The sequence below is a fragment of the Mugil cephalus genome, chromosome 4, assembly GCF_022458985.1.
Source record: "Mugil cephalus isolate CIBA_MC_2020 chromosome 4, CIBA_Mcephalus_1.1, whole genome shotgun sequence".
In the NCBI taxonomy this organism is placed as follows: Eukaryota; Metazoa; Chordata; class Actinopteri; order Mugiliformes; family Mugilidae; genus Mugil; species Mugil cephalus.
In genome coordinates, this window is record NC_061773.1 from 7,263,031 (window position 1) to 7,290,082 (window position 27,052).

The following is a 27,052-nucleotide window of genomic DNA, read 5'->3' on the forward strand; positions in this document are numbered from 1 at the left end:
AACCATCGTTGATGTCTAACTATATGACTCTGTGTGTCAAGAAAGTCCAAAAAAAAAAAATACTATACTCATGGACTATTTACAAAAAAAAAAGTACTAAAAATATTTTAGTATTAGAATCTATTTATTTATTAGTATTTTATATAGCTTAAGCCACTTCAGTGCAGTTTCACAGACAATATTTATACTTCTGTTTTCTTACAATTACTGTGTCCAAAAATCTTCTTCCTGTTAGAATAATGTGTTTACAGCTGGCAGCTCTGTGAGGCTCGTCAGTGCTCGGAGCTACTTGCCAACATCAGCACCCAGATATGTTCTAAGTCTGAGTTTAGTCTGTTGGCATGCTAATGTTAGTTAACTAGCACAATTAGCTGAACATACAAAGTACAAGGCCGACTACTTGGCCTTTTATTAGGTCATAAAACAAAGTACGGCGCAAGTTCATTTGTCAGTTTTTGACCCGCTGATTAAAGTTCAACAAACTTCCTCCTCTGGGAGACGTGACTGTTGGTATTTTATTTCAGTCTGGACCAAAGAGGCTGTAGTTTGGACACACAAACATGCACATTCATTGTGGCGAAGATTTATTAAAAAAAAAAAAAACTTAAGAAAAACAACACTCCTCTGAACTCAGTAGGATTGATTTAGATTTTAATAGGTATTATACAAGTTTTCCGAAGGAAAAACAAAACATTGAAACAAGAGGCAAGTGAAACCCCACTTCCAAACCAAAACTAACAACAGCATCAGCTAACGAAATGGATATTGCTATTACACTGTACCCAACAAAATACTGAGCGAGGGTATCATAATGATAAGACATAAAAGTGTTTTCTTGTCTAAAATATACAAGAGCACCTAAGGTTTAAACCATGAGAGTGTGACATTTCTACTCTAACTGGCAAGGGAGCTGGAGGTTCAGAGAATAAAAATCCATTTATTAGTTTTTGGTCTGTGGTGTAATATATAATCTATAATTAATCAAATAATAAAGATCTTTCGTTTAAAAAACAAATCAAGGGAGAAGTTAAAATATTCTGTCGGTGTGTCTGACCTCCGAAAACTATTCTTGGGTCAAGTTCACAGCCACTGATGGTTTAAACCAACCACTCTGGTAAATGCCCTGTGATTGCAATTACACTCAGGAGTGAGCAACAAGGAAACTGCAACTTTTTCAAATCCAAATATAGTTTCTTTTTGGTTTCAAGTAAGAGCGAAAAAATAATATTCATAATCAATTTAAGTCTGGAGCAAGCAAACATACCATAGCAACAAATATCTTATTTACAATATCACTGTATTTACACCGGAGTATACTGAGGGAAAGTGTGTTTAAATTCAAAGTTCATGTTAACTTGTGATTTGAAAAATGTAACAGGGAGTACAATGCACAATGCAAGGTTCTATCTTTAAAAAGTGCAATTCCTTTTTCTTAAAGTAAAAAAATATATATCCATATTTTCTATATATGTAGAAATGTTGTTCATATAAACAGCAATTGTTGATTTAAGAGCCCTAAAACCAGTGGCTAAAAATGAATGCTTTCTGTTGGTAGGCAGTTAATTAGTGTAGAGTATAAATTATTTTACAATACTCCATAGAAAATCCGAAGTACCGTATTTCTACATGAACAGTTGAAGGTTTACTTTCCTTTAGGAGTGTGACTTACCTAGACTAATGCGGGCGAGAGTTTCTGTCATTTATCACATGGTGTGGTTGCAAAAAACATTACTGGAAAACGACAACAAAAAGTAACACTTCCATAAAATATCTAAGCATAAAACAGTGGTGGACCTGAAGGCAGCCCACAGAACCTCCAATACTTCAGGTTTATAAAATACAAAAGGTAGATAAGCTGGTATACATGCGTACATGGTTGAATATGGATGTTTTTTTTTTTTTTTTTGTTCTTGCCTGTGGAATAACAGTGCTGCGCAAGCAATATTTCTTAAAAAGTACATCCTCTACACAGTTATAAAAAGCAAGCGGATATTAAAAGTAAATAGTGGTAAACTTGTGTCTCTTGTTTCCAGTGGTCTGCAATGACACCTTAGAGTGTACCAATGTTTTGTGGCACCAAGAGTTTCATCGTCTGCTCATGTTTCACCAAGTTTCTTCCCTTCATATTCAAGTAGTGTTATGTAGCTATATTTGCACATCTTAGAATAGCTTATACCAAAAGAAAATCCTTGGACAGCATCAGGTGTCTAACCGAGGGCTCTGACGTCACTGGAAAGATGTGTTCATCACGGAAGAAGTCTCTCTTAGGGTCACGCTCTATAACATGCTCAGATATCATGCTACTTTCCAGTTCATTTCATAAAATTCATATTTTCAGAATAATATTGTTGTATACCGTATCATATTATATATGACAGTTTTTTTTCTTCTACAAACTGACTTTGAGTTTCTTTTTCCCAAAAGGAGGCGTAATACAGTCCTCAAACATGCTCCTTTTTCACTGAGTCTTTCAGTCCTGGTTTGAATGTGCAACTTTAGGATCCATTGGTGGGTTGTGTGGTCTGTCTGTGAGCATCTGTGTTTGCTTCCTTGCAGTCTCCAGGACCGGAGCAGTTTGCCTGCAGGGCCAGCTGGTTTTGCAGGTCTTTAACAACACTCTCCAGGCTCTGCCGAGCTTCCCTCTCCTGCTGCAGTTCGTGCCTCAGCTGCTCGCGGTCGGCTTCTGCCTGTTGTAGCTGCACGTGCAACTCCTCAATCTGCACCACGCCAGCAAAAACAGAAATGCAACAGTGTAAATGAAAAGCAAATGAGGGGCAGGATCAGTAACCAAATATAAATACACTATATCCATTTGGTTTTGGTTGCCATGGACATCTTGGAGACGTCTTACCTGAGTCGAGTACTTGACCCGGAGACGTTCAGCTTCGCAGCCTTTGTCACAAACTCGCAGCTGTCTCTCCCTCTCCAGCTCTCTCTTCAGCCGCCCACAGGACTCCTCTGCATCCCTCATCTTCCTGTCCCAGTCCACGCGAAGGCGTTCGATCTCCTTTCGTAAGTTGCGCTTGGCTTCGATGGCCTCACGAAGACGACCTTTCTTAGCAACCCTCACGAACTCCAACTCCTGTAACGGCAACGCAAGACGAGAAAACAAAGTTTAAAGCTAATATTCAATGAAACATAAAATCTTAATCAAGTTTCACTACAGAATGTCATACCTGCTGAAGGCTGCGCTTAGCCTGCACCGCAGCTGCGAGCTTTTCCTCCTGCTTCACTCTCATCCTGACAATCTCCTGCAGGAGTTTCTCGCGGGCCTCTTTGGTCTCCAGACCTGCGTACAGCATCTGTCTCATGGTGTCCATCTCTGGGCATATAGTCCCCGGCAGCCAGGAAGGTCTCTCCTGATCCCGAGCGACGCTCTGAGGGGTCAGAGTCTGAGACACATTGGTACAGGCTGAGGGAGGCGAAGCCAGGGAGGAGGCTGTCACTGGACCTGAGGAAACAGAGATGGTGATTAAACCACAGGAACACTGCTGCCAGTAAGTAAAGTTGTACCATTAATATGACAAGGTATCAAGAAATTAGTAACTATGAATTTAAATGTTCCTCTTGGTAGATTTAGTTTGAGTATATTTCTTGACCCTTCAGAAGAATTGCAAGGTTTTGTTGCTACATAACAGGAAAATATCAAGCTATTATTTCTCTGGGAATTTCTCCATTCAACACCAGGTGGCGCAGCTGCACAGGAATCATCCTGAACCAGCTCTAGCATGAGTCATTTCCGGTGGGACTTAACTGTGTAATGAAAGTTGTAACTTAAGAATATGTTCCTCACACACGCTGAACGGTGCAGTGCCCAATTACTAGGTTTATTTCCCTGTTTCAAATCTAAACCAATAGTGGCGCTTACTATCATCGCAGTCGTCCACATCAATCTCTCCGTCTGTGTCAATGTCATCGGCTCGGTTGGTGGTGCTGGAATGGCTTGGTTTTGCAGCAAGCTGTGCGTCGCCATTATGCAGCTCCTGCCTGGAAATAGCTGTGGGCCCCTTGCCAGGAGTGTGGCTGTCCTTGGGATGGACCGGAGGGGCCAGGGGAGCTAGTGTCAGATTTGGAGCAATGAAAGTTTCCTGATTCTTTGAGCAGGATCTGTGGGAGAAAATATGCGTATTTAAAGCATTTAATTAGTAACGAGGCTCGATCTAACAGATATTATGTGTTTGAAAGCAAAACTACTGCAGCTGTGCTGAGAGGACTCACCTCTCCACCTCGTTCTGAGTGGCTGGTTTCTCTTTTTCAACTGCTTTAGGAGACCAGGGGCGGAAAGCAGAGGGTCTCTGTTTCAGTTGGACTTGTTTCAGATCCTGGAACAACAAACCACATAAGAACCTTGAATAAACTAGAACACTGAATCAGTCATGATGGACACACTGAAAGGCTCCTCTTTATTTAATGAGGTTAGATGACAAATGGTCATACACGGCTTTTACGTCACTCGTTTGATCTCGACTCTACGCGGCAATTCCATTTTCACACCAGAAAATGTACACACGAACCTTGTGAGCAGACTTTGACAGCGACTGCAGCCAGTCGGGTTTTCTGTCTTTATCAGCTGACGGAGACTGCAGCTTGTCGAATTTGGACCTCTTGGCCGGGATCGGGCTGGGAGACTGAAGAGAGAATAGATGGTTAATCATCGCGATCGTCACACAGATAAAGTGCAGATATTACATCATGGAGTACAGTGGATATTTCAAGAGCCCACAACTTCTAAAAATGCTACTGTATGAGTGTAAATGGTATTATTCATAAGCAGCGCACAGATTTGTCAGACCATGAAGTGATATTTTACAATTCTGTCCTGCAGTATGAGAGCAGAAGGTCACAGAAAGGGAGAAAATTATACAGAAGCCAGAGAGGCAAAGATAGAAGCGTGTTCAGTCTCTGAGCTTGGCATGTCTTCATGTTCGTGTGTGTGTGTGTGTGTGTGTGTGTGTGTGTGTGGTTGCGAGCAGGGCTTTGAGCTGAGCAGACACTCAAGCTGGTCTGGCTGGCAGCCAGCGGGGCTACATTGCTCTCTGCCAGGCAGAAGAGGCGCCGTCAGGTGGAGCAGATCGACTCCCTGAACCACAGAAATATTGCAACAGAGAAGCAGAGGCAGACAGAGAGGAAGACAAATTAAAGTAATTGCACTCAGATCTGACAGACGATTGAGTAGAAGTGTTCTGAAACAGTTGCACATTAACGCAGGGCAGCAGAGCCGTGCGCCTTTCGAGGGAGATTTGAAAACCTAAGTAGGGAAGCGTCTGCCTTGTTAAGTGCTAAAAAAATAATGAATCCCTTAAGCTGCTCCTTGGATGTATAGTGTGTGTAGCGCAACGTACATGTGCTGAGAAAGCCAACCTCAGGTCTGCACTTGTCAGACAGAGGATATGTTTACCTAGGCAGGCACAGAGGCCAGCACAGACCTGCCTGTCGCTCTCTTACTCACTACTATGACATCCTGCCTCCAGGAATGGCAAACACTCCCATCTCCTCGCCCATGTGTGCGCGATTCAGGACAAATGATTACTCTGTCTACCTTGAAAAATCTTCAATGAAAAACCATTCCCGCTGCGCTGCGCATTGTTGTGAAAACTTAATCGCTGCAATCACCTAAAGATGGTAATTAATGACAAACTTCATTTAGCGAGAAGCCCGGCTGGTAATGAATCACGTCTCACAGATTTTTCTGCACGAAGCCAGACTCTGCGTGAGTGTGCGCGCTCACGCGGCTATGAGTGGGCGTCGGGACGTGTGGGTGGGTGGGTGGTTGGGTGCGGGTGTAGACACGCATATGCGAGCGCGGGGTGATGAGTGTATTTGTGGGAGTTTGCGTGCGTGTCTGATACAGATTGCTCAAGGGTGGAGGTGTTAGAGCCAGATACAGATACCGAGTTTAAAGGAATTCACGAAGCTTCTATTTTCTGCTTTCGTTTGCTTTGTTTTTTTAATTGTTTAGGTAGAATGAGCAAAGCACGCAGTTTAATCTTGATACTTTGAGCAGTGGCAAATTGTGGTGGCGGACATTTTTGTATTTTCTTCTGGCATTTTGCAGGCTAAATTATAAAATGGCTACCTCCAGACCTCCTGATCTACTGACCGAACACAGTGCATTATTTCATACTCCCACTTATACCCTTATAAACTGCCCCCTTATTATTACTATACCACCTCCCCCAGTTTTTTTTTTTGACAGCGTCTTGTCTCATGCTCCATCTCAACATATCTGGCCCTTGTTTTATTATTCATTACCCTATTCATTATTAATAGGCTGTATCTTAGGATAGAATCTTGTGCATAATCATGGGCTTTTTTTTATATCTTTCTTTTTCTTTTTATTTGATTTTATCTTTTTGTTGCACTTTAGTCAACACTGTCTGCCTTTTAAACTTGTTTTAAGAATGAGGTAAGTCAGCTTAACCTGCTCAGACTTGATGGATCATAATCATTCAATCATGAGCCCTACAAATATTCAACAATGGCACTACCCTATAAGGTAATTGCAAGCATACCCATTTATTCATGTATATCCATGTATACTTCTATAAAAATGTGTCTTCATGACCGGAAAAAATGCTGTGCTATAAACATTTACCAAAGGTGAAATATAAAAAAGCAGGGTGTTGAAATCAGATTCAGCCGTACCACTTTTCCTAATTGAATTCTGCCTCTACAACTGCAGGGTTTAAGTTTCACGAGGTGTACATGACATGTTTGTCTGGACACTCCCTGCCTCATAAATGTCCCTACCTGTCTAACCGGTAACCGCATGACACACACACATTCACACACACACACGCACGCGCACACACACACACACACACACACACACACACACACACACACACACACACACACACACACACACACACGCTTACACATTCAGTGCACTGTTTGGTTTTGCTACTGTAGGTTAATTCCTTTAACCCAGACCTCCTCCTGACTGCGTCCTGCTCGGCAATGGTGACTCGACCCCTCACCTGCCTGACTCAAGGCCGGTGGTATTCTAAGAACTGCTGCCCTGGTGTAATCAGACTCTGTAATTACTGACGTGACTGTTGTTTTCCTGACAAAGAATGTCTGCCTGTCTGGTACTATTTCTACTCTGAGGTTTGCAGCTCCAGGAAGGCTATGAGCACTAGACATAATAGAGCCAGAAAACAGACACTCCCAGACACCACAAGGGACCTGCTGGCTAAATATGACACTGACCTCACAGGAGAGCAGCCGCACGGGCCTTACTCACCACCACATCATAGACATAGCATGGCCACGGAGTCATAACACCCTCCTTGCACATCCTACTGCCTAGCAGGTCCCACAGAGTCAGTATAGGACATCCAGCCCTCCCTCTCTCTCTCACTGGTAAGAGAGGGAGACTTCCTCTGAGGAGTTTGCTTTGGCCGAGTCCCCTGTGGGAACTGAGTCTTGAGTGGGAGGGGGGTGGGCCAGGAGAGGGGGACCACAGAGGAAGCACTGAGCTGAAGGAATGTATACTTGAAGGCCAAGTACAGCCTCCCCTTTCAGACTCCATTCAAGCATTGCCCTTTTCAACTCGCTATTGTATGATATTTCTTTGAGGCGCTGTAATGAGGGAGCAGTTCAAAGCAAACCTGTAGGCTAAAGAGGGTCTAATAGCAGATGGGCAAGAGCAGACATGCTTTATTTTTTAATTAGTGCAACACAATGGCTTGGTAATACAAGGATAAGCCCCAGCTATTTTCATGCTGGCATGGCGGGTAATCACTGACACACAGCACATCGCAAACATATTGATATCAGCTCGCGGAGCACGGCATTTGACCTGGCTGAACAATAATTTAGTCAATATCATGCCAACTGGAGCGTGGTTTGAACTCAACTACTTTTTCACTTGAACACGGAGCTCATCCATAATGTATCTGAACTGAACTTCGATGGAGTAATTCTAGGACCAAACAAGGTCTGATATTTGGTACTGAGGAGGTTTTAAGTGAAGAATATAAAAGGTCTGATCCTGACATCTTGAACTCGGTTCGTTGAGGGGGGAACGGCAGAAAAATTATACGCCGCGCACAACGTTCATTAAATATGCTAAAAGCAATTTTTTCTTTTTTCTTTTTTCTTTTTTCAGGAACTGTGCCGGCAGAACATGTTGTGAATGGTTTTCACAGGGACTGTTTCCTCTACATACACACCATCAGGGAGCGATGCCAAGGGAGGAAGGGAAAATGGAGGGGAAGACGTGCGAGGGAGGAAGGAGAGCATGAATGGACGTGTAAAAGGCAAGGAAGGGGATGGATGAAGAGGGAAGCAGTAGCTGCTGAGAGAGGAATGGAAGGGCTGAGCTAAACAGGGTGGGTTAACCAGGTCTGAGGACTGACAGGTAGCAAGGAGCGTAGCTAAGGTGTGTCAGGGTTTTGGAATCATTGTCATTAATCAGAACTTTGTGCTGTAACTTAAGAGCTGTGACTGGGATGACACTGTTAAAAGAGAGGCAATCAATCACACTGGCTGTAAGCGAGCCAACACCTCAGTCTGATTAACTAATCCACTTTATCTGTAGGTAAACCGAAATGATCCGTCTATGCATAAAGGTGCAGCAGGTAAGTGTGGTCTGTAAACATGGACTGATCTGGTGACAAATTTAGCGCTTGCCACCTTTTCTAAAGCCTGTCAGGTTGTCCGGAGCCGTTCTCTCTGTCTGCAAAACTCTTGCTGAGTACAGTCTTTTTTGGATGGTTTCCTTTTAGTTATTTTTTTGGGGGGGAAGTGCTTACTCGCTTTCTTGCTGGGTGTGAGACGAAAATATTGGTATGTACTGTATTTGTACAGAAAATATGAAGCTACAGACAGCAGCCATTTAGCTTATCTTAGCTTAGCGTAACACGTGGCTCTGTCCAATTGTGACCAAACCAATATATAGTAGATAAACAGAAACTGGGAAACTTGGTGTCTGGTAGCTTCGTCACACGGGTGCAGATAAACAGACTGATTGGGAGTTTCCTTCTAGTTGAAGACTTTAAGCTGAGCTAACAAAATGCTTCACCTCGCTACATGTCAAATACCTAAGTGGTGGCTGTAATGCATCTGTTGTGTAAATAAAATAAACTTAACTGAAATGATCACGAAACAAAACATGGGGCAGCACTCATCTGGCGAGACATAAATAGGTTCTCCAGTTGGGCTTCCTCGGGCAACGGTCATACAATACCGATGCACGCTGCATGTTAGCATGACATTAAGAAAAGTGCACAGCAACAAGACACAACAGTTTCAGATTACGGCCTCCTTTCCCCTCCTAAACCCCTGAATGTAATCCCTAGATCGACATGTGCTTAGTGGGGCGCTGTCTCACTCAAGGGCACACCAACTGGCAGGGCTCACTCGGGTAACAGCCTTAGTTGGAAGTGAGAGAATACTAGTTTCAGTAATCTGATCCCTGCAGTTTGGTGTGGACGGTCACAGGGATGCCTTGAGCTCTCTATTCTACTCTCACTGCATAAACTACGCGACTGCTCTCTCTATTTATATAAAGCTCTGTGGTCACCTCATAACAGCTGGGGGAAAATTATTGCCCAGAATATCCCTGAAACTTAATCCCTATTCCACACAGATACAGCACAAGCTCTCATTTCCCCTCTCTAAATCTTAGTTAAATTTATCAATTTGCTCTGTCTCCGCCCTGTCGAGGATATTTTGTTTATGTAGCTGAGGTGAGCCATAGCAGTATGGTCACAGAAAGACAGCCACTGGGCTTGGCATAAGGTCGGCATTACAGTAAAGCTTATTGGATTGTCCTAATTGTCTTTGGGATTGAGACTTGATGAGGTCTGAAGTGGACGCGCGACAAGCTGCTATACCTAAAGGTGGAAAGTCTTATTGGAACCACACATCTTGACACATATAGTTTCACGGCAGAGGAAGGGAGCATTAAAAATAGTGATGCGAAACTGTCGACCTTTCAAAAAGTGGGTGAAAAATGAGTGCAACACAACATCAAATAACCCCAGAAGCACCTACAAAGCACTCTTTAAATACACTTACTTAATACTTTCATTCTGTTCTGTAACATTTTTTATCTTAATACATATTCTTTGGCGGGCTCTATTCACGCATATTAAATACTAATTATACTTGTCATTAAAGCTGCATTAAGTGATTGTTTGGCCACTTGGTGGCAGAAGAAACAAGATGTGACCACAATATTTGCATACTACCATGTTAGAAGTTTGCATACAGAATCATGTTAGCAGTCACCTGGAGCCGTGGTTGTGTTTAGCTGATAGATTCATTTTCATTTTCTTATTTCTCTAATACCTGAACATTATCAGAATTATCAAAATAACTAAAAGACATATTGTGTGCTGTAAGGGGAGTGGTAATTTTTCTAAATATAAATTATTTGACATAAAATAGTGTCATCCATTGTTGGTAGAAAAAATCGCACATCACATCACATGCTCATTATATATTATAATATAATTAATGTTCTGTAAGAACATTTTACTTATTTCCAAACCAAATCCAACGGAGGGTCTGATGATTTGTGGGAACTCTACATTTGTGATTTTTCTGACAGATGCTGCGTTTTGATTTGCAACAACATTTAAGTAATACATTCAACATTAGATGTGATTGAAATATTTTTGTTCTTTGCTGTAATGTAAGGATGATTTAAATTACTTCCAATATGCATTTGTTACATATAGTGTAAGTTAAAAACCATGGGTCAGAAGTTCTGCATTATGCACATTTGAAATTGCTAGTTTGATTGTTTCAAATACTACTCTATACGTTATAGTGAAATAAACAAAACTTTCAGGCTCCACTCCCACTTTTTTTTTTTTTTTTAATATTATTGAGTACCGTTTCCAGTGTAACTGCTCAGACTTTGACCCAGAGCATCAGTGATTTTCAGGATTAAGACACAGAATACACCAATTCTTCTGGGCTTAATTCACTTCATTCAGTGGCATCACACAAAACATCCATATGTGGATTTAAAACATTAAGACACATCAAACTCAGAGATGCGACTCCTATTCATGAGAAAACCTGTTCCCGAGCGAAGTGAACTGCCTTCATGTGCATGAAAAGATGACTTCGTTGGTGGGAGCGAACAAAGGGAAAGATTACTGTACTGACGCATGACGAGAAATGAATTCCAATTCAGGTCCAAACATGGCAGCCATAACAACAGGACTTGCCCGCCCGCCTTTTGTACAGCACATTGAAATCACTCTCTCCCTCAATGGATGACCTCACAGTAAAAAAAAGTAATAAGTTATTTCAACAGACAAGGAAACCCGAGACTAAAACACATGAAACAGATATCACTGTAGATTATATTTTATTAGCTTGAGCATGTTTGGTATGGTCGAGGGTCAGAGTTATCTTAGGAAAGGAAACGTGCTCTGAGACTGGTGTATTTATAGATACACATAGCGGCAAATTCAGCAGATAGTTGTCTGAGCTCCCCTGCTGCACTAAGAGAATAAAACATCAGAGCACATGATCTGGGGGAAGGCAGAGAAACTCCTGCACACTCGCCGGGACATACCACGCACATACACACAATGCCTTTATGCTTCCATTAACATTTAGCACACTTATAATACAGGAGCAGCTGCAGCGCTGACCAGGAGGCCGGAGGGGATGAAGGTTAACGAGAAAAACAGAGAAAGAGCAACAACACACTCCTCGTTCATGCTAAGAGTTAAATTTAGCAGCCATGAAATGGACTGTTACTCGAAACACTTACAACTTTGAGGGATATAACAAATTAATTTAAAAAAAAAAGTCCGCAAGGAAATTAGATTTGTAAACCAAACACTACTTTGGTTTTGGTTGACTAAGCTACTGTAATTGTTTTAGGCTTAAAGCAAACAACATTTTTTTTTTGTCGTCTAAATACAGCTGTTATTCTGGTTTCTCTCTTCTTTGCAGCCTCCTCCACTGACTGAAGAAAAGAGCTTTGACCAGGCAGTTTTTGAAGCATCAGCGCTGGAACGCGCAGCAGTAATTTGTATCGTCTATGCGCTCTTGAATTGAATTAAGGCCAAGCTGTGAGAAAAGTCTTTGCCGGGGTGACTAAAATGGTTTCCAGACAGGCATGTGCTCAACACCAAAAATGGAGAAACTTTTAATGCATACTGTGTTTCTCTCCCCGCCGCTATTCCTACATTAAAGCCCAGTCAATATTTTCAGTGAAGTGTATTTATACCATGCAGCAGGGTTGCAGAAAATTTCACAGCATATCTGTAGCTGTATCCTGACTTTGCTACGTATGTGCGTGCCTTGACAGAACTTGATCTCCGTTGTGCAGCGCTGCCAACGCCATCTTTGCCATGTAAGCTTAATCTCTTGGCATTACACTCGTCCTCATCTGATTCGCTGCCAGCGACGCAGCTCTGTGTTCTATATTATCTACAACCGCGACTTCCCTTAATAAATTGCGGCGTGATTTGAAATCACACAGTTTGAAACACTCGGTGATATTCTATCTCGTGAAGGTAACCTGCTTCTGCATACACCGCTAAGGATCCTGCCAACATTTACACCTCTCTAAGCTCCAATGTAAACAAAACTGCTCCGGTTCAATAACTGATGCTGGATATCATACCAGCGTATTTGGTGTCATAAACAAACAAGGAAGTCTGTTCTAAATATAAAATGAACACGGCTTCAGTTTGGGCCGATGAGATTACTTGGAAGCCACTTGCAAAGAAAACTAGGATTTTTCCTGATATTTCCAAGAATTTGAAAAATAAATAAATAAATAAATAAAACAAGGACCTCTTCGGTCCAAAGAAATGTTAAAGAAACACTTTTTGGTGTGTGTTGAAACTATTCCGCGAAAATGTTTTTCTGCAACAACTTTTTCTCGAGTATTGCTGCAATTTAATTTCAACAGTCTTGTGTTATTCCCTTTTGCGAAGGAAGCAAACTGAGAGTCATCGTAGAACAACTACAACATAATTCAGCCTCTTAATAGATTTCTTAGAGTTATTTGAGAAATGTCATGTTACACAAGGCAGCAAAGGTTAAGATATCCCCACTTTTAGATTCAATAGAGATTCTTCGTTAACTATTGTGCGTATTCAGCTTTAATGGACTAAAGAGTGCCCTTTATGGTGAGCAGTCACCTTTATGCGTACAATTGATAGAACTGCCGTTTTATGAACATTATTTCAGTTGAATAGAAGACAGACGAGATCTGAGGACCTCCAGGTTTGTGACTGCAGGTTAATGACAGAGACGAAAAAAGAAACTCTGTCCCTTCAGCTCGATGCGTTGCCAGACTGTAAACTCATCAGAGACCTGTTGTCTCCAGACTCTAAACTTTGGTTTGTCACTGATAGGCACTTCCCTTCTTGTACACAAGAATGTGTGCTCTGCAATCACGCTGTTAGCAAGCACCCTCTCTGCCCTGCAACAAGACAGTAAAGTCCAGTGTCTGACTGGCTGAATTTTAATCCCAGGGATTAATACTAATGCCAAGGCAAAGAAGGCAGAAAGACGATTAAAATGTCACTGGATAACCTCCCCACAACCCAAACAGTAACAGCTCCAAATGCACAGACCATTATATCACCCGTAGTACCTGGTACAGGACTACTCCTCTGCACCTCCCTCGCAGTGAGAAGACAGACAGGAGGAGGCCTGGGAGACCAGCGGAGGGGAGCGAGAGCAACTGTATGCTAGTTAACAGGTCTAGACCTCCTGTGTAGACTGACAGGCCCACTAGACAGCCTGACCTCTGAGTTAAATACCGCAGGGGATAAAACAGACCACCATTATCCCTATTGACGTTTGACCGGAGAACTCGCATACCATTTTATTTCAAAGCAAATATTTGATATATCGGGAAATAGTTGCGCATTTGTTAAACATGGGGGCCTACATCGATCATAAAAACCCGCTGAGAGAATTACTTTTCCATTCACATGCATGGGCCGGAGATAGGATGCAGCTGCCTCTTTGCTGTCATTTCATGTAGTTTTACTGAAATAGTAGAGAACAGTAAATGCCAATTGTTTTAAAATCGATGCAAATTAATTATCAATCACAAAATTGCAGTTTTCAGTCTCATAAAAAAAAATGAGAAAAGCAGGACCAAAGACCAAAAACGATCGTCCTCACTCCACTAACTAATGAAATGTTGCACTACCTCACTCGTTGGCACGTCGTAGTGAAGGTAATCACTATTTTATTCTCTCTACCAGCGTCAGGTCTGTAATGGTCAGGGTTGGTGCCATGTGCGTGTGCTTTCATCCATATTTAATTTCTTTCATGTTGTTGAAACATCAAGGTCAAGGCAGACGCTTGGCATACTGATTCAGGTTGCTTCTTTTATTACAGCTAGTATTTTTTTCATAACCTGCAACGCGTCTCCAGCTTCTCCTCGTTCAGCATTGGTCGAACGGGTTGCCAGTTAAGTCAGTCGCCACGTTTCAGCAGCCCTAATGCTGCTGTCATAGGCAGCACCTGGTTGCCAGTTGCTAATTCGTCTAATCTCGTCTCACTCCGGTAGCCGTCTGCCGTTTCTGCATCTAGTTAGCTGCTATTCACTCTTTCATTCTAGCCTCCAGTCAGCCAGCTGCTTCTGTTAACACCATGGGTTGCTAGTTCTCGACTATTTTTAAGGGTTGCCAAATAGTCGTTCAGGTGCTTGTCCTTCAATGCAGTTGGCGTTATCGATTTTCTTTCAGCCTTCCTTCCATTTTATCATTCTATACAACCAGGTATGCTTCCCTCACTGGTCTTTGCGGAAGATTTTTAAGTCTCTAATGATCAATCTATATCACAAGTTTAAAAACACTTTCATTAAAACCTAAATTCTCATTGATCACACTTTTATCAATATTCTCAACAGCCTATAAATTATGCGCAGTATGTCCCTTCCAGCGCTATCTTACATAGTTTCCGTGTTGACAATGCATACCAGGTCATATTGACTTCCTTCCTTGAGCGCTTCTTTATCCTAAGTGTCAGGTCAACAACTAACTCGAGAAAGAATAACACGGTAACAGGCAGCTAATTTCAGCCATAAACAAATCACAAATAGCCGTGTAACCAATGAGCCACCGGGGGCTGGGCATTTTTACAAAATGCTGGAGCACCTCGACTGTGGTTAGCACCGCCGTGCCTTCGTGGTTACCCGAGCCACGTAACCACATGCCCCATGAGCAGCCAGCGGAGGAGGGCAGGTGGCAGGTTTATTTGGAAAGATGAAAATGGGATGAATACCAGAGGTTAAGAGGTGTGAGGGGAAGAGGAGGGGGGGGGGGGGGGGGGGGGGGGGGGGGGATTTAGGGGAGGAGGCCATAAAAGCTGTGAGAGGGCGAGGTGAAGTTAGGGTCACTGCTCACTCAGGGTCCAATGTGATGTCATTTCACCAACACAGTATACGTCCTGACTGAGGAACCGCTCAGGAGCTAATTGGTTGAACCGAGGTAATAAATCTTGCTGAAATTTATAGATACCATTCTGGTCATTCTGTTGAAATCCTGCCTTTCTTGGTCACCAGGTTAGAAAACCCAATCTATACTCCCCCAGTGCTCCTGTGATTACTCGAACAATTAAATATTAATCAAAAATAATGCTAAAGTCGCCTCATGCTGCTTTTGAATACACTCTTTTCGTTTAATGAGCTTTCAACATGAAATTAACCCTGTACGCTTGAAAACCTAAGACGGTACATTTTTACACTACACCGCAACATAATAGGTCTTTCTCTCGTGAAAGGTAAAACCAGGGAGAGCTGCACGGTTTGAAATGTGCAAATGGGACCATTCATGTAGACGGGAAATGGTGAGAATAAAATAATATTGAAGAGCATTAAGGAGCCTTGATGTTATTGAAGAGAATTACAGCTGCCGGAAAAAAAAAAAAAAAAAAAAAACTCAAAAAACAAGAAAGCCAGTGTGTTTTTATAAGTGTTCAACCAATTAACTGTCAACCCATTTCAAAACAACATCGGGAGTTGGCCTCTGAAAATGTTCTGCTCTTACTGGCAGAGTAGCAATCTGGCTGCAATGTACAACGCTGTCAGAGTGTGAGTGTGTGTATAGAGTAATATTTGACAGAGATCAAATAGCATTTCACTTGTTTCCACTTGTTCGAGGAATTGTCTGTGAGGGAAATAGGGGATAAAACACCCACAACATCCGTTCTTAAGATCACACATTCCATCCTTAAACACTGGTTTTGTTTCCCTCCTCCTCGTTCATAGGAAAACATATCTGCTTACAGAAGTAATTAGGTGAGAGGGCTCGAGCCTCGGAGCTTCTATAAAACGAATGTGAGAGCTCTAAAATGGAGGGCTGAAAGGGGTGGGTGGTGGACCGCAGCACCTCATGAATTCTGCAATTTGCCGTCTGTTTCTTCACTCTGAAAAATTCTTGGAAATGTCTTTTCCTGGATGATTTTATTGCACAAGAGCCCGTGTTTTTCTCCATGGCAACAACATAACAGTAGAGCCCAACTAAGCTCTGACTCAACAAACAGAACTCCACAAAATACCCATTTCAGCGCCAGGGTTTTCCCCCCTCGCTCAGCTTTCCTGCAAACCCCTGCCTGAGACTGCCTTAAAACAGAGGTCGAATGATCACATTGGCCATGAATGAAGGCACATGCTGGAATTAATCACGGCGCATATGTGACATGCTACAGAAGATATGTGCATGGAGACGGCCTCGTGGGCTTCTGACGAGCCTCAGGTGCATGGGTTCAGGCTCTTACGGACCACAGCCACGGTAAAATTCGTTACAGAAGGACGGGCTGCAGCTGAGTACAGTTAACCTGCTGGAGATTTGCTAAAAGCAACAGCAGGTTCAGAACAAATACACCGGACAGAGCGCTGCAAAAAAAAAAAAAAAAAGCTTGGTGGGCTGAGCTGGAAGGATGCATGCTCTTCATGGTTCTAATGTAGCTGCTAAAGGGGAAGGCGGGCCACGGATTAATGTTGCAGGCAGGCACAGGCCTGAGTGGAGGGCAGGATGTATGTAGCTATGTAATCTCCATGGCTTTCACCCAGACAGAAAATCTCTGAGACCTACGGAGCTGCAACGCTGCAAAAAACATCCTAAGAAACGTCTCAACTGAAAATGAAAAATAATGCTAGAAATAATGCTCAAACTCTAGAGGAGCTCTCAATAATCTGTCAGTGCTATATTATTATTCGCGCTAAATGCATTTGTAACACGTCATCTGCCGTAAAGTTCTTGAACACGGAGGAATCACAGTGATCTTTAAGCACGGCAACAGTGGAATTAATTGACTTTGTTTCACACTGGTGAACCGTCACCCTTCTTGTCTTGACTGGTTAAGGCCATTCCTCAGAAAACAGGACATGTCGGCTAAATTGTAACTCAAGACAACATCGAGCTGGGCCACACTTTCAGCTGCTGTCGAGCAGCTGTGTGGCTTTTAGCGTGTGCGGTTGCGCTCAGTCTCACAAGGCTTTCAGAGGCTTCACCATTGCAAAAACATGCAATCAAACAAAATTATCCTTTATTTGTTGCATATAAGGTCATTGCAAAGGGACATGGGAGACTGCCAACTTTTCTCTTTGCCTCTCCCATACTCCCCGTCTACCTTGTAGTGAACACAGAGGAGTATGCCACAGGGAGGGGAGGCCCTACACAGGAACTCAATAATAACTTTCAGCAGTCTAGCCAGGAGGCTGGAAGCCCAGACTGTGGCTGTTCCCTCCTGTCCTCATTCCTCCCTCCGCATAGCCCAATGCTCCTCCCTTCACCCCCCTCCTTTCCTCCTCCTCCTGCTGGCCTGTGTCTGCTCCACAGGACTGATGCATTCTGCAGACAGGCCAGCGCTCTTAAAGAGACACAGGCCACATTTTTATCCCCTGAATCACTGCAGTGGACGGAACCACTAAAGCGAGAGCAGAGTCCCTCTTTACCAGCCCCACAGTCGAGGGCCAGCGCTTTACTTCACTCCTTTTCCTAACGCCCAGCGGGCTGGCGTGACGCAAAATGTGAGCGAATAAATGGGCAAAAGTATGTTGAGAGGCTCTCCGTCTGGATTCTTTCATTGCGCCCGCCTTTGAAGGTGCCTTTGATGCTTTCTTGAAAATTTGTCAAGTGCAACCAATGTTCTTGGCAGGGACAGTATATTTAATTATTTAATTATTATTGTCATGATAATTTTTGGAGACACTTCAATAAATCTAATGTAAGGACTTAGGAATGGCAGTTATGCCAGAGAGGGTGTCGCTATATTAATTGCCTCTATTGTTACTCTTGATTATATTGTGGTATCTGTCTCAGAGGGTAGTGTAGACACTACTGCAACAAACAATTATTATTATCACTGCTTATTAGATTCTTGAGAAACTGATTAATCACTGGCATAGATCTGACATCATAAATGTGTTGTGTTGTTTGGTGAGCTATCCAAAACCCCTAAATAGTCCCTGTTCTGCAATGCTTGACACAATTTAGCAGCGTTTTTAGAGCCTATAACCAGGATTCCTGTTTGAAAAACGATCTGGATGATTAACGGATACGTATGAATCGTGCGTGCCATCAACTGGTAAATTATGTAGCCACTGCGACTCTATTCTGCTCGGTTTATTCGCGAATTCAAAGGTCTGTTCTCTGTGTGAGAAATGTTGCTCATAGTTCGTCAACTTTATGAAGCGCGCAAAACTGGACTGCCTTCTCTTCATGAGCAAAAGTCCCTACCTTCAATTTTCTTTTCCACCTTTTTTATGAGTTGCGCGCGGCATAAAGAGTGTGTGACTGAGCCATGTTAGGCGCTATACCACGGCAAGGAAACGATTAAAAATTTAATAGAGTTGAGCGACACAGAAACCTACAAGGGCGTGCCTGCCAAACACGCTCTCATTCTTTGGCCGTCAGCACTTTTTCTTTTTCTTCATATGAAGACTACATGAAGCGGCAGAGGGTCTGGAAACCCAACCCATGGACTGGGCGAGAGAACGGGATCAATATAGACCTAATTTATATAGTAAATAGTTTTACTCCAGTTTTTAATGAGAGGGTTCATATTACGCAAAAAAAAAAAGAGAGAGAGAAAAGAAATGTATCCACATCCAGTGACATGGAAGGATATTTAAGTGCCATAACCCCTCATTACTGAAATATGGTGAAGGGACTAAAGGGTTAACCCATCTCAGCTCCAGCATAACAACAAATGAAGTCTCTATGGGAGGTATCAGTGCCAGAGTCAGCAAAGCAGCTCAGCCTTCTGCAATGATAACCTCATTCTGGAAAACCTATAAGGTTAAGTATCCAGCCTCAGATGGACCAGACAGCTCCAGCTCAGGCTCCTAAAAACTGGGAAAGAAATCATAACTGCGACTCTCAGGAGTGTCTTCAGATCTCCATGAGAATCTCGCTGGCCTCAAACTCCAGTATTTTCATGGCTTAACAATGTTGTCGTATTCCCAGTTAAGTCAGATGTGAAAACAAAATAAAGCCACCACCTGACTATAAGGCTGTTTCTGGACAAAGAGAGCCTGAATCTGTAGTCGCACAAAACAACTTACTGTTTCGTTACTCTGTGGTGTGCAGGGCGCTTTGAGAGGGTGACGCATACCCAAACAACACCAAGCCATTGAATCACCAGTGTTTACGCAGCCACATAATTCTGCACCATCTGTACGACTCAGGTCTGATCTTCTCGCCGGGCTACAGCCTTCTGAAACACGTTAAAAACACGGCCAGATCATAAGTCAAAACACACATCTCCTGCCCGGAATACATCTTTATTCTCCACAGCGATAACAGCTTCACAGTGACGTGCTCTCCTTTGCCCTCGAACTCTGAACCAACTGTCACCTCCTTCACCTTACAAGGCAGATGCGAGATAAAAAAAAAAAAAAAAAAAAAAGGCAATGAACTTCTGACCTGTCATTCAGACAGCAAAGGAAGCTTCGCAGCTCGGGGGCAACCAGAGTCCACCATCCACCCTGTCTCTCCTCCCCTCAGTGTCTCACCCTACCATCCCATAAAGCCCCACTAAAAACCTCCTGCTCCCCCTTTTATGGCTGCCAGATGGTGGGGAGGCCTCCTTGCCTCTGGACTTGCCTCTCTAGTCTAGTAAAACCAGTTGACCTCGGCAACATAAAAACTGCTATTTATGAAAAGGCTTGGAACAAAACACACAAACATCCTGCCACTGAAACAATCCAATGCCATCTCATCTCCCAAAGAGCCCTTTTACAAGACGCGAGTAGGATATATATGTGTACCCTTACACAGGGGTGGTGGTGAAGTCCAGATGTAGCGACTACACCCAGGTACATTTTTTTTCCCTGTGTGAAGGGGTTTTATTTGCGTGCCTTGGGTGTGAGCGCAGGACTTTGGCAGCGGCTAAATTTCTCCCTGAGAAACGGAGAAGCAAAACAAACAGAGCCGTCTGCATTCAGGTCGAAGCTGAACCGCAGAACCACAGTCTGGCCTGCGGTTCACAACATTCTGTTCCAGCACTGACTTCACCTAAAACAAACACTCTCAAGACCCATCCACCTCGGCCAGAGGGAGAGGAATCTGAGGAAAAGTTTAGATTTGAACTCCATTAACAGATCCTCCTCTCACATAGCTACTTCTCTGAACGATGTTTTCACCAAGTGCTGGGCAAACTCAAATCTTTTCACTCACTTGTCACTTGTGTGGGAGTTGTGCCCTTTGACGGCATGCTCGGACTGAGTCCAATGTTTGAGAGTGAGCAGAGTTGGGTGGGAAAGAGGGTTAAAAGGCCACGGGTCCTCTTGTTATAAAAAGAGCAGTCATATCAATAGCTCCCCTTTTCTGCAAATCAATTCAAGTGATCATCAGCTCTTCCAGTAACAACGTAATAACAACCCCCCCGTCCACCCACCCTTTGCTCTCCTCGGATGCCCCTTCTTTCTTCTTCTTCCTTTATTTGTTCTACCAGTTGGAATCTACCATTTATGTCCTGCAATTCAACCTGACCTCCAGGCAACCCCTGGCATGGCTGCCTAAGCCATTAGGTTAGCTGTGTCTGCGGGTTATTAGTGTGATAAAAGTTTACTGTCCCTCCAGCCACTCTGCGCGGCTGCTGTTTAACGCCTCTGAAGAACGAGTCTATGGGCCCTTTCACGCAGCAGATTGGCCACAAGGGCATTTGGTCAGTGGGGCAACAAAAAAATATATACACATAAGCGCAAAATATTTCATCCAAACAAGTGACATAAGTACCAACAAAAAGCGGAGAGCAAGAAGCAGTGAAGCAACCAGCCCACATCTAAGTCAGGATGATGAATCAAACTAGAGCATCCCCTGTGCGTTGGCTTTGTAGAAATATGTAGACAAGAGGGCTTAGGGGGGTGGTGGTTGTCTGTGCTATGTTTTCTCCGGTGCGGCAGAAGTTGTGGGCAGCCAAGCTAACTGCAGCCTCAGCACTTCTCTCTATATTCTCCAGTTTCAAGCCAAGAGAGAGAACAAAGGCAAAGAGCTAAGCTGCTGCAGAGGTAATGAGGACAGAGGCATGCAGCACAGGAGTGTGTGCCCTCAATAACGAGTAGTGCTGCAGTCTATGATGGAGTCCTGTTGGACGGCATGAATAAAAATCCATGCAGCTGCTCTAAGCAGCCACTCCGCCTGCCTATAGTCTACCCACAGACAGCAGTAACTGACTGACTGTAGCCCACCCCTTTTTACACTGCAGCTCTGTCTACCACAAAATGGAAACCACAGTGTGACTGGAATTTGCTTGGAGAAGCATTGAGATCCATGTAGCGAGGCAGTTAAACTCCATTAAAGTTGTTAATTCCACCGAGATTCTTTAGCAGCAAATTATCTCAGTGTGGCAAGATGTTTTTAACTCTCAATTCCACGTAGAACAGTAGTTTCATTACATTGCAACAAAAACAAAAAAGAAATATATTTCTGTGCGATGTTAAGGAAAAAAAAAAAAAAAAAACGGTGACAAGATGAATCTGATACTAATGATGCACTGTCAAGAAATCAACCAAAACGTGTCAGGAGGCAGAGCTGAGTTTTCACAAATGACACAGGCTCATCTCTGGGAATGACAAACACTGCGAGCTGTGCTGTGAAATATTTTAAGAGTAATGGCGCCGCCGGAGACGGGATGGAGGAAATCCACGTTGTTACCAAAGGAGAATCCCAATTAAACTTAAGGGCTCACCCTTAACACACGCACAGAGCGCAGAGCGCTGTCTGTACCCGACTCGCTGGCTCACCGGTTGGGATCAATGATGTGATTAGGAAGGGGAAAAGTAAGAGGAACATTTTTTACAGCAAAAACAAAGGTTGGAGCAGAAGAAGAGACGCTCCAAAAGGACTCTTGGGGAGTTGGTATTCATTACGCACTTATCCTTCTGTAAGTCCAAACAATACTTTTTTTGTAGTTTCAAACTTGCTCCACTCTCTTCTCGCCGGCTGCGCTCCACCTCGCTGCAGAGAACATTTAAATCAAGCCTCACCGAAAAACATGTCAACTACATGTTTCAAAAAAAAAAGCGACTAATTACAGTAGTTCTTTTTATTAGTTATTTTTAACGGGTAAACTATAGGTATTCTAACATTATTTATCCCAAATGTCTTTAATTTTGACGTTGGAGGCATTCCACAGAGAGGCCGTTTTGGCAGTTGTTGGCTGTAAAGCTGTGTTAGTGCTGCTCCATGCCAGCCCCACCCCATTAAGGCCGAGCCCTGCACATCATGTGTTTCCACTTTACCGATAGGGTGGAAATGACCTCAACGCAGTAAAAGATGACAGGGGTGCTAGCGCTGTTCACCAGATGTGAGCAGAAAAAGAGAGAGAAAAAGGAGGAGGAGGAGGAAGGGGAGAGAAAACCATTCGCCTGAAGAATTTACTGCAAACCCCTGAGGAGCCCTGTGATTGAGGGTTCAAGTCGAGCTCCAGAGGTTCCTGGTGTATCTCAGCGGCACTCGGGGAGCACGTACCCTCCCGGACTAGTCAGACAAACAACCGCGCACACACATGCGCGCGGTCGCACATGTACGCATACACGCTAGCACCCCCCACCCCTCTAAAAAAAAAAAAAAAAAAGAAAAAGAAAAAACACAAAAACCACAACACTGTCATTCCACTGCACCTGCTAGCAACACAAAAGCCACTTCCTCCCACTGTGTCCGGCCAAGCCCCTTTATCCCATTTAGCACAGCTTGCACCACAACAAAGGCAGAGAAATTAGGGAGTTGCGTTGATGATAGGGCGACTAATCTCTTTGGAGGGACTCATTATATCGGCAGCCTGTACAGTGCAGCAGCTGAAAGGGGTGAATTAAATATGGACATGCAGAGATGGGCGTCTTTGTGACGATGAGTGCACCAACAATGCCCTGTTATTACCCCTGGAATAATTCATACATTCCATATGGGCCAGATGCTCCAACCGGGGTATCATCTCAGCATTCGATTCAACACAGTCGACTAATGCAAGGTCACAAATGAATTGATTACCTTCTAAATTGCTGGCTGTTTTTGTGTTGTTTTTCACCCTTCAGAGCAGCCATGTTGTCTTCATATTTTTCGGGGCCCTGTCTCGAGTTAAAGAAAAGTTTTCAAAGTTGACCTTGCACTGGAAGACATACCCCTGTGCAGCAGATTAAGGCTGTTTGCGCCGTAAGGAGAGGTGACTACTTAGTTTTGATGATAATCTGAAAAGCAGCTTGACGTTTCATGTGTGCACTAACTCTTCTCTTGACATCAGCCATACACTGCTTAAGACACACGGCTTATAATAGTCCCCTCATTATAGGATAAAGGGTGGGCCTGCTCTATTTCAGGCCGTGGCTGTCTGTGTCTGCGCTCGTCGACTGGATGGAAATAAAGCCAGACGCTTGTCAACGCCGCAAGAGCAACGGAGGAACGCTGCCCTGCCAGGCAGCCGGCACACTGCGGGGCAACCCCGAAACTATTAGACACCTGCAAAAAGAGGGGCAGTGCAGGGAGGTGTCCTCAGCGTGCGTGCAACTGTGGCCCATCGATACGCCTGTCTTTTTAAATGTGAACCCCGCAGTATTGATGTGGAAGGGAAGAGCGCAAAGTGGGAGCTGGGTGGGGCAGGTGGCCAACTCTTTATTAGGATTCGTTTGCAGAGATACAGCACGTTCTCCCTTTGAATGGGGGACCAGCAAGGTCAAAGACGGAAAAGGTCCACCTGGCCAGATGATGCCGTGGCAAAGAGCGACCATGACAGATCCCGGGGCGACTGTAATACTGAATAAATAACGTTCCCCCCTCGCTGCAATAGAGTCTGCTAGGACAGCTGTGCTGAATTCATTTGATACGGGTGCCTGCTGACAATGCTGCATTGCTCTGTCTCTGCAAGACAGCATGTTGAGCTGGTCTGGAGAGCACACAAGGGCTTGCAGCTTTTCAACACAGAATCATTGTTCTGCTATACAACCCAAAACGCTCGGACCCCTGCGAAAAAGTAAGGAAAGAGAAATAAACCATGTTGGGAGTTGGTCGGCTCGGAGCCGTACAGTACGTGCAGATCCCGCAAGAAAGAAGGGAGACGCTGTGCTCTTAGGCCGCCGGATTTTGAGATGCAATATTCTCGTGGCACAGCAGATACGAAATGATAGTCATCTGTAATAGCACACGGCAAACAGGGAGAGAGCCAAAAATGTGGATCCCACTCATTTGTTCATTTAGTGGACTCTTGAAACGAGCCTGGAGGATGGTTATGAGGTCATCCTGACAAAGTAGCACTGCCTCAGTTTCATCTATCTATCTATCTATCTATCTATCTATCTATCTATCTATCTATCTATCTATCTATCTATCTATCTATCTATCTATCTATCTATCTGTAGACAAATGATGGATTGTGATTTTTTTTTTCATCTCCCCAAAAGAAGAAAGACAAGCAGCCCTCACACCCCTACAACAGCACAATGATACATGTGCAGCATACTGTATGTAGGCCAGTATGAACACAGACTGATACAGCATGTGCTCACTACAGTGGAGGTGGAGATCTAAGTATAATGCAGTGTGAGGGGGAGTGCAGTAGGAGATCTCAGTGGAGGAGAGGAGGAGAGCCTGCGTCTGTCTCTTTGTGTTTGTGTGTCCTACAGGGTCGAGGAGGAGAGCAGTGGTGGCGAGGCAGAGGAGGTGTCAGTCAAGGAGGTCTCAGTGATGGAGAGGAGAGCTTCGCCGCGCTGACCTGTGGGAGAAGTGCGTGTGATGCAGAGTGGAGGAGGAGGGGGAGATGGAGAAAGGAAAGCAGCGGGAGCAGGAGGAGGAGGAGAGAGTTGTCGAGTCACAGCATGGAGGTCACAATGAAAGAGGATGGGCAGTGAATGGAGGAGGGTGAGGTCTCTGTACTGTAAGAGGTCTCAGCGCTGTGAGGTCTGTGTGTACGCTCGCGTGCGCGTGTGTTCTGGCGCGCTTCTTTGAGCCCACCAGCCAGAGAGCACGAAGTTCTTATTTAGCACAGGAAGAGCAGCTCTGCTTAGCAACCACAGGCGCCCTCCAATCACAAGCGCACAAAGCAGAGTCTAGCTGAGTCTTTCCTGAGAGTGTGTGGAGTCTGTCAGAAGCCTCAAAATGTTGTGGTCCACAGCTGCCCACACACAGAAATCAGGTCTGGAATGCAAATCATTTTTTTGAGAATTTAACTTTTAATGTTGCCAGCGCACAAAGCAAAAAAAAAAGCAAAAAAAAAAGAAATTATATTCCCGCCCATCTGCGTCTCCTTCGCGTCACTGTCTTCTGAACTCAGCAGAGAATTCTAAGTTAATCTAAACCATCCTAATCCTAAAATAAATTATGCATATCCCACAGAGCAAGGGAGACGCGTAAATCCCTAAAACATTCATTCTCCTTTTCCCGCCGCCACAGCACGCCGCACTGTATGGCAACTTGGCACTGCACCAGTTGCAAGTGAACCAATAGCAGCCCCCGATTGTGATCTGCTAGCCATCAAAACAGGAGGCATGAACAAGATTTGGACCAAATGCTGTCTGAACACTGAGCAGTCTGTTTGGTTTAGCTGCGTGAGTTAATCCTCCTGATAGCTTTGAAGGTGGTCGGTGGGCGGATTGTAGGCGAGAGCAGCATGCCGATTTGTCATATGGCACCAGCAGGGCCTACTTCTGCTCTGGCTGGAGCTCCATTAGCACATCTCCAATGTGGTCTAACAGTTCTGTAGCTTAGAGCTGCAGGTCATTAAAGAGAGACAAGACAGACAAATGTAAGGGGATAAATATTGCAATCCTGATTGTGCCTCACCAGACAGGCTCTTGAATTGCATTTGCACTGTTGTTAACTCTGTGTAATGTACTCTCTATGGTATATCTAATTCATGCTCTAATTACAAAATTCCACAGGGACTGGCTATAAATTGTAAGGATGCTTTGAGTAGGCCAGAAAAAGGAGGAGGAGTAGGAAGAGGAGAAGAAGAAGAAGAAGAAGAAGGACTGTGGCTGAGTCTATCAGTGTTCCTGAAAACGCTGTCCAGAAAGGATGATGGTTCTGATGTGCACTATGGTCTCAGCATTCCAGGAGTTATGTAGGATTATCAGAGTTTAAACCCCCCTGACTGCAGCAGCTTAGTAGCTCAGCCAGCAGCAGATGCAGACTCCAGGATTTCCTGTCTCTACACCAGATGGGCCTGACTCTTAATCACAGAGCTGGAAATCAGGAGGTGATCGAGGAGGAATTGATGATGATTGTGGAATAACACTAACTCGATACAGGCATCTGTTCCGCCACTAACGGACCGACTGACTGGCTTGTTGACTGCAGTCACAGCCAGTGCTCATCTCCTCCCTCATCTCATCATCGCTGATCAACACTAATCATCTTCCTCCCTCACTCCAAGACTTATACAAGAACCCTTTCACACATTAGCGCGGTGCTGTGTCATCGAGGTTTAGAGAGGGACGGAGATAAACTCTGACAACGTGAAAATGGGCAATACTGTTCCACAAATGGTCTTTCTTTTACTTAAAAATACGTATTTTATATATATATATAAATATATTTTGTGTGTATGCACGAGTATTTTTTTGTCCTGTTTCTTATTTTATTCTTGCTATTTTACTTGGTAACCACTT

At 43.9% G+C, this 27,052-nt stretch overlaps 1 protein-coding gene across 1 annotated transcript in view; it reads right to left on the reverse strand.

Annotated features, from left to right (window-relative positions):
• Positions 1–634: 634 nt before the first annotated feature.
• Positions 635–27,052, reverse strand: part of skib (v-ski avian sarcoma viral oncogene homolog b) — a 31,640-nt gene continuing 5,222 nt past the window's right edge. The window contains exons 2-7 of the mRNA XM_047583083.1: positions 4,515–4,628; positions 4,219–4,322; positions 3,869–4,107; positions 3,177–3,451; positions 2,852–3,082; positions 635–2,717 (exon numbers count right to left, since the gene is read on the reverse strand). Coding sequence (XP_047439039.1) covers positions 2,496–2,717; positions 2,852–3,082; positions 3,177–3,451; positions 3,869–4,107; positions 4,219–4,322; positions 4,515–4,628 — 1,185 coding nt within the window. The 3' untranslated portion in view covers positions 635–2,495. The remainder of the gene's footprint in view (positions 2,718–2,851; positions 3,083–3,176; positions 3,452–3,868; positions 4,108–4,218; positions 4,323–4,514; positions 4,629–27,052) is intronic.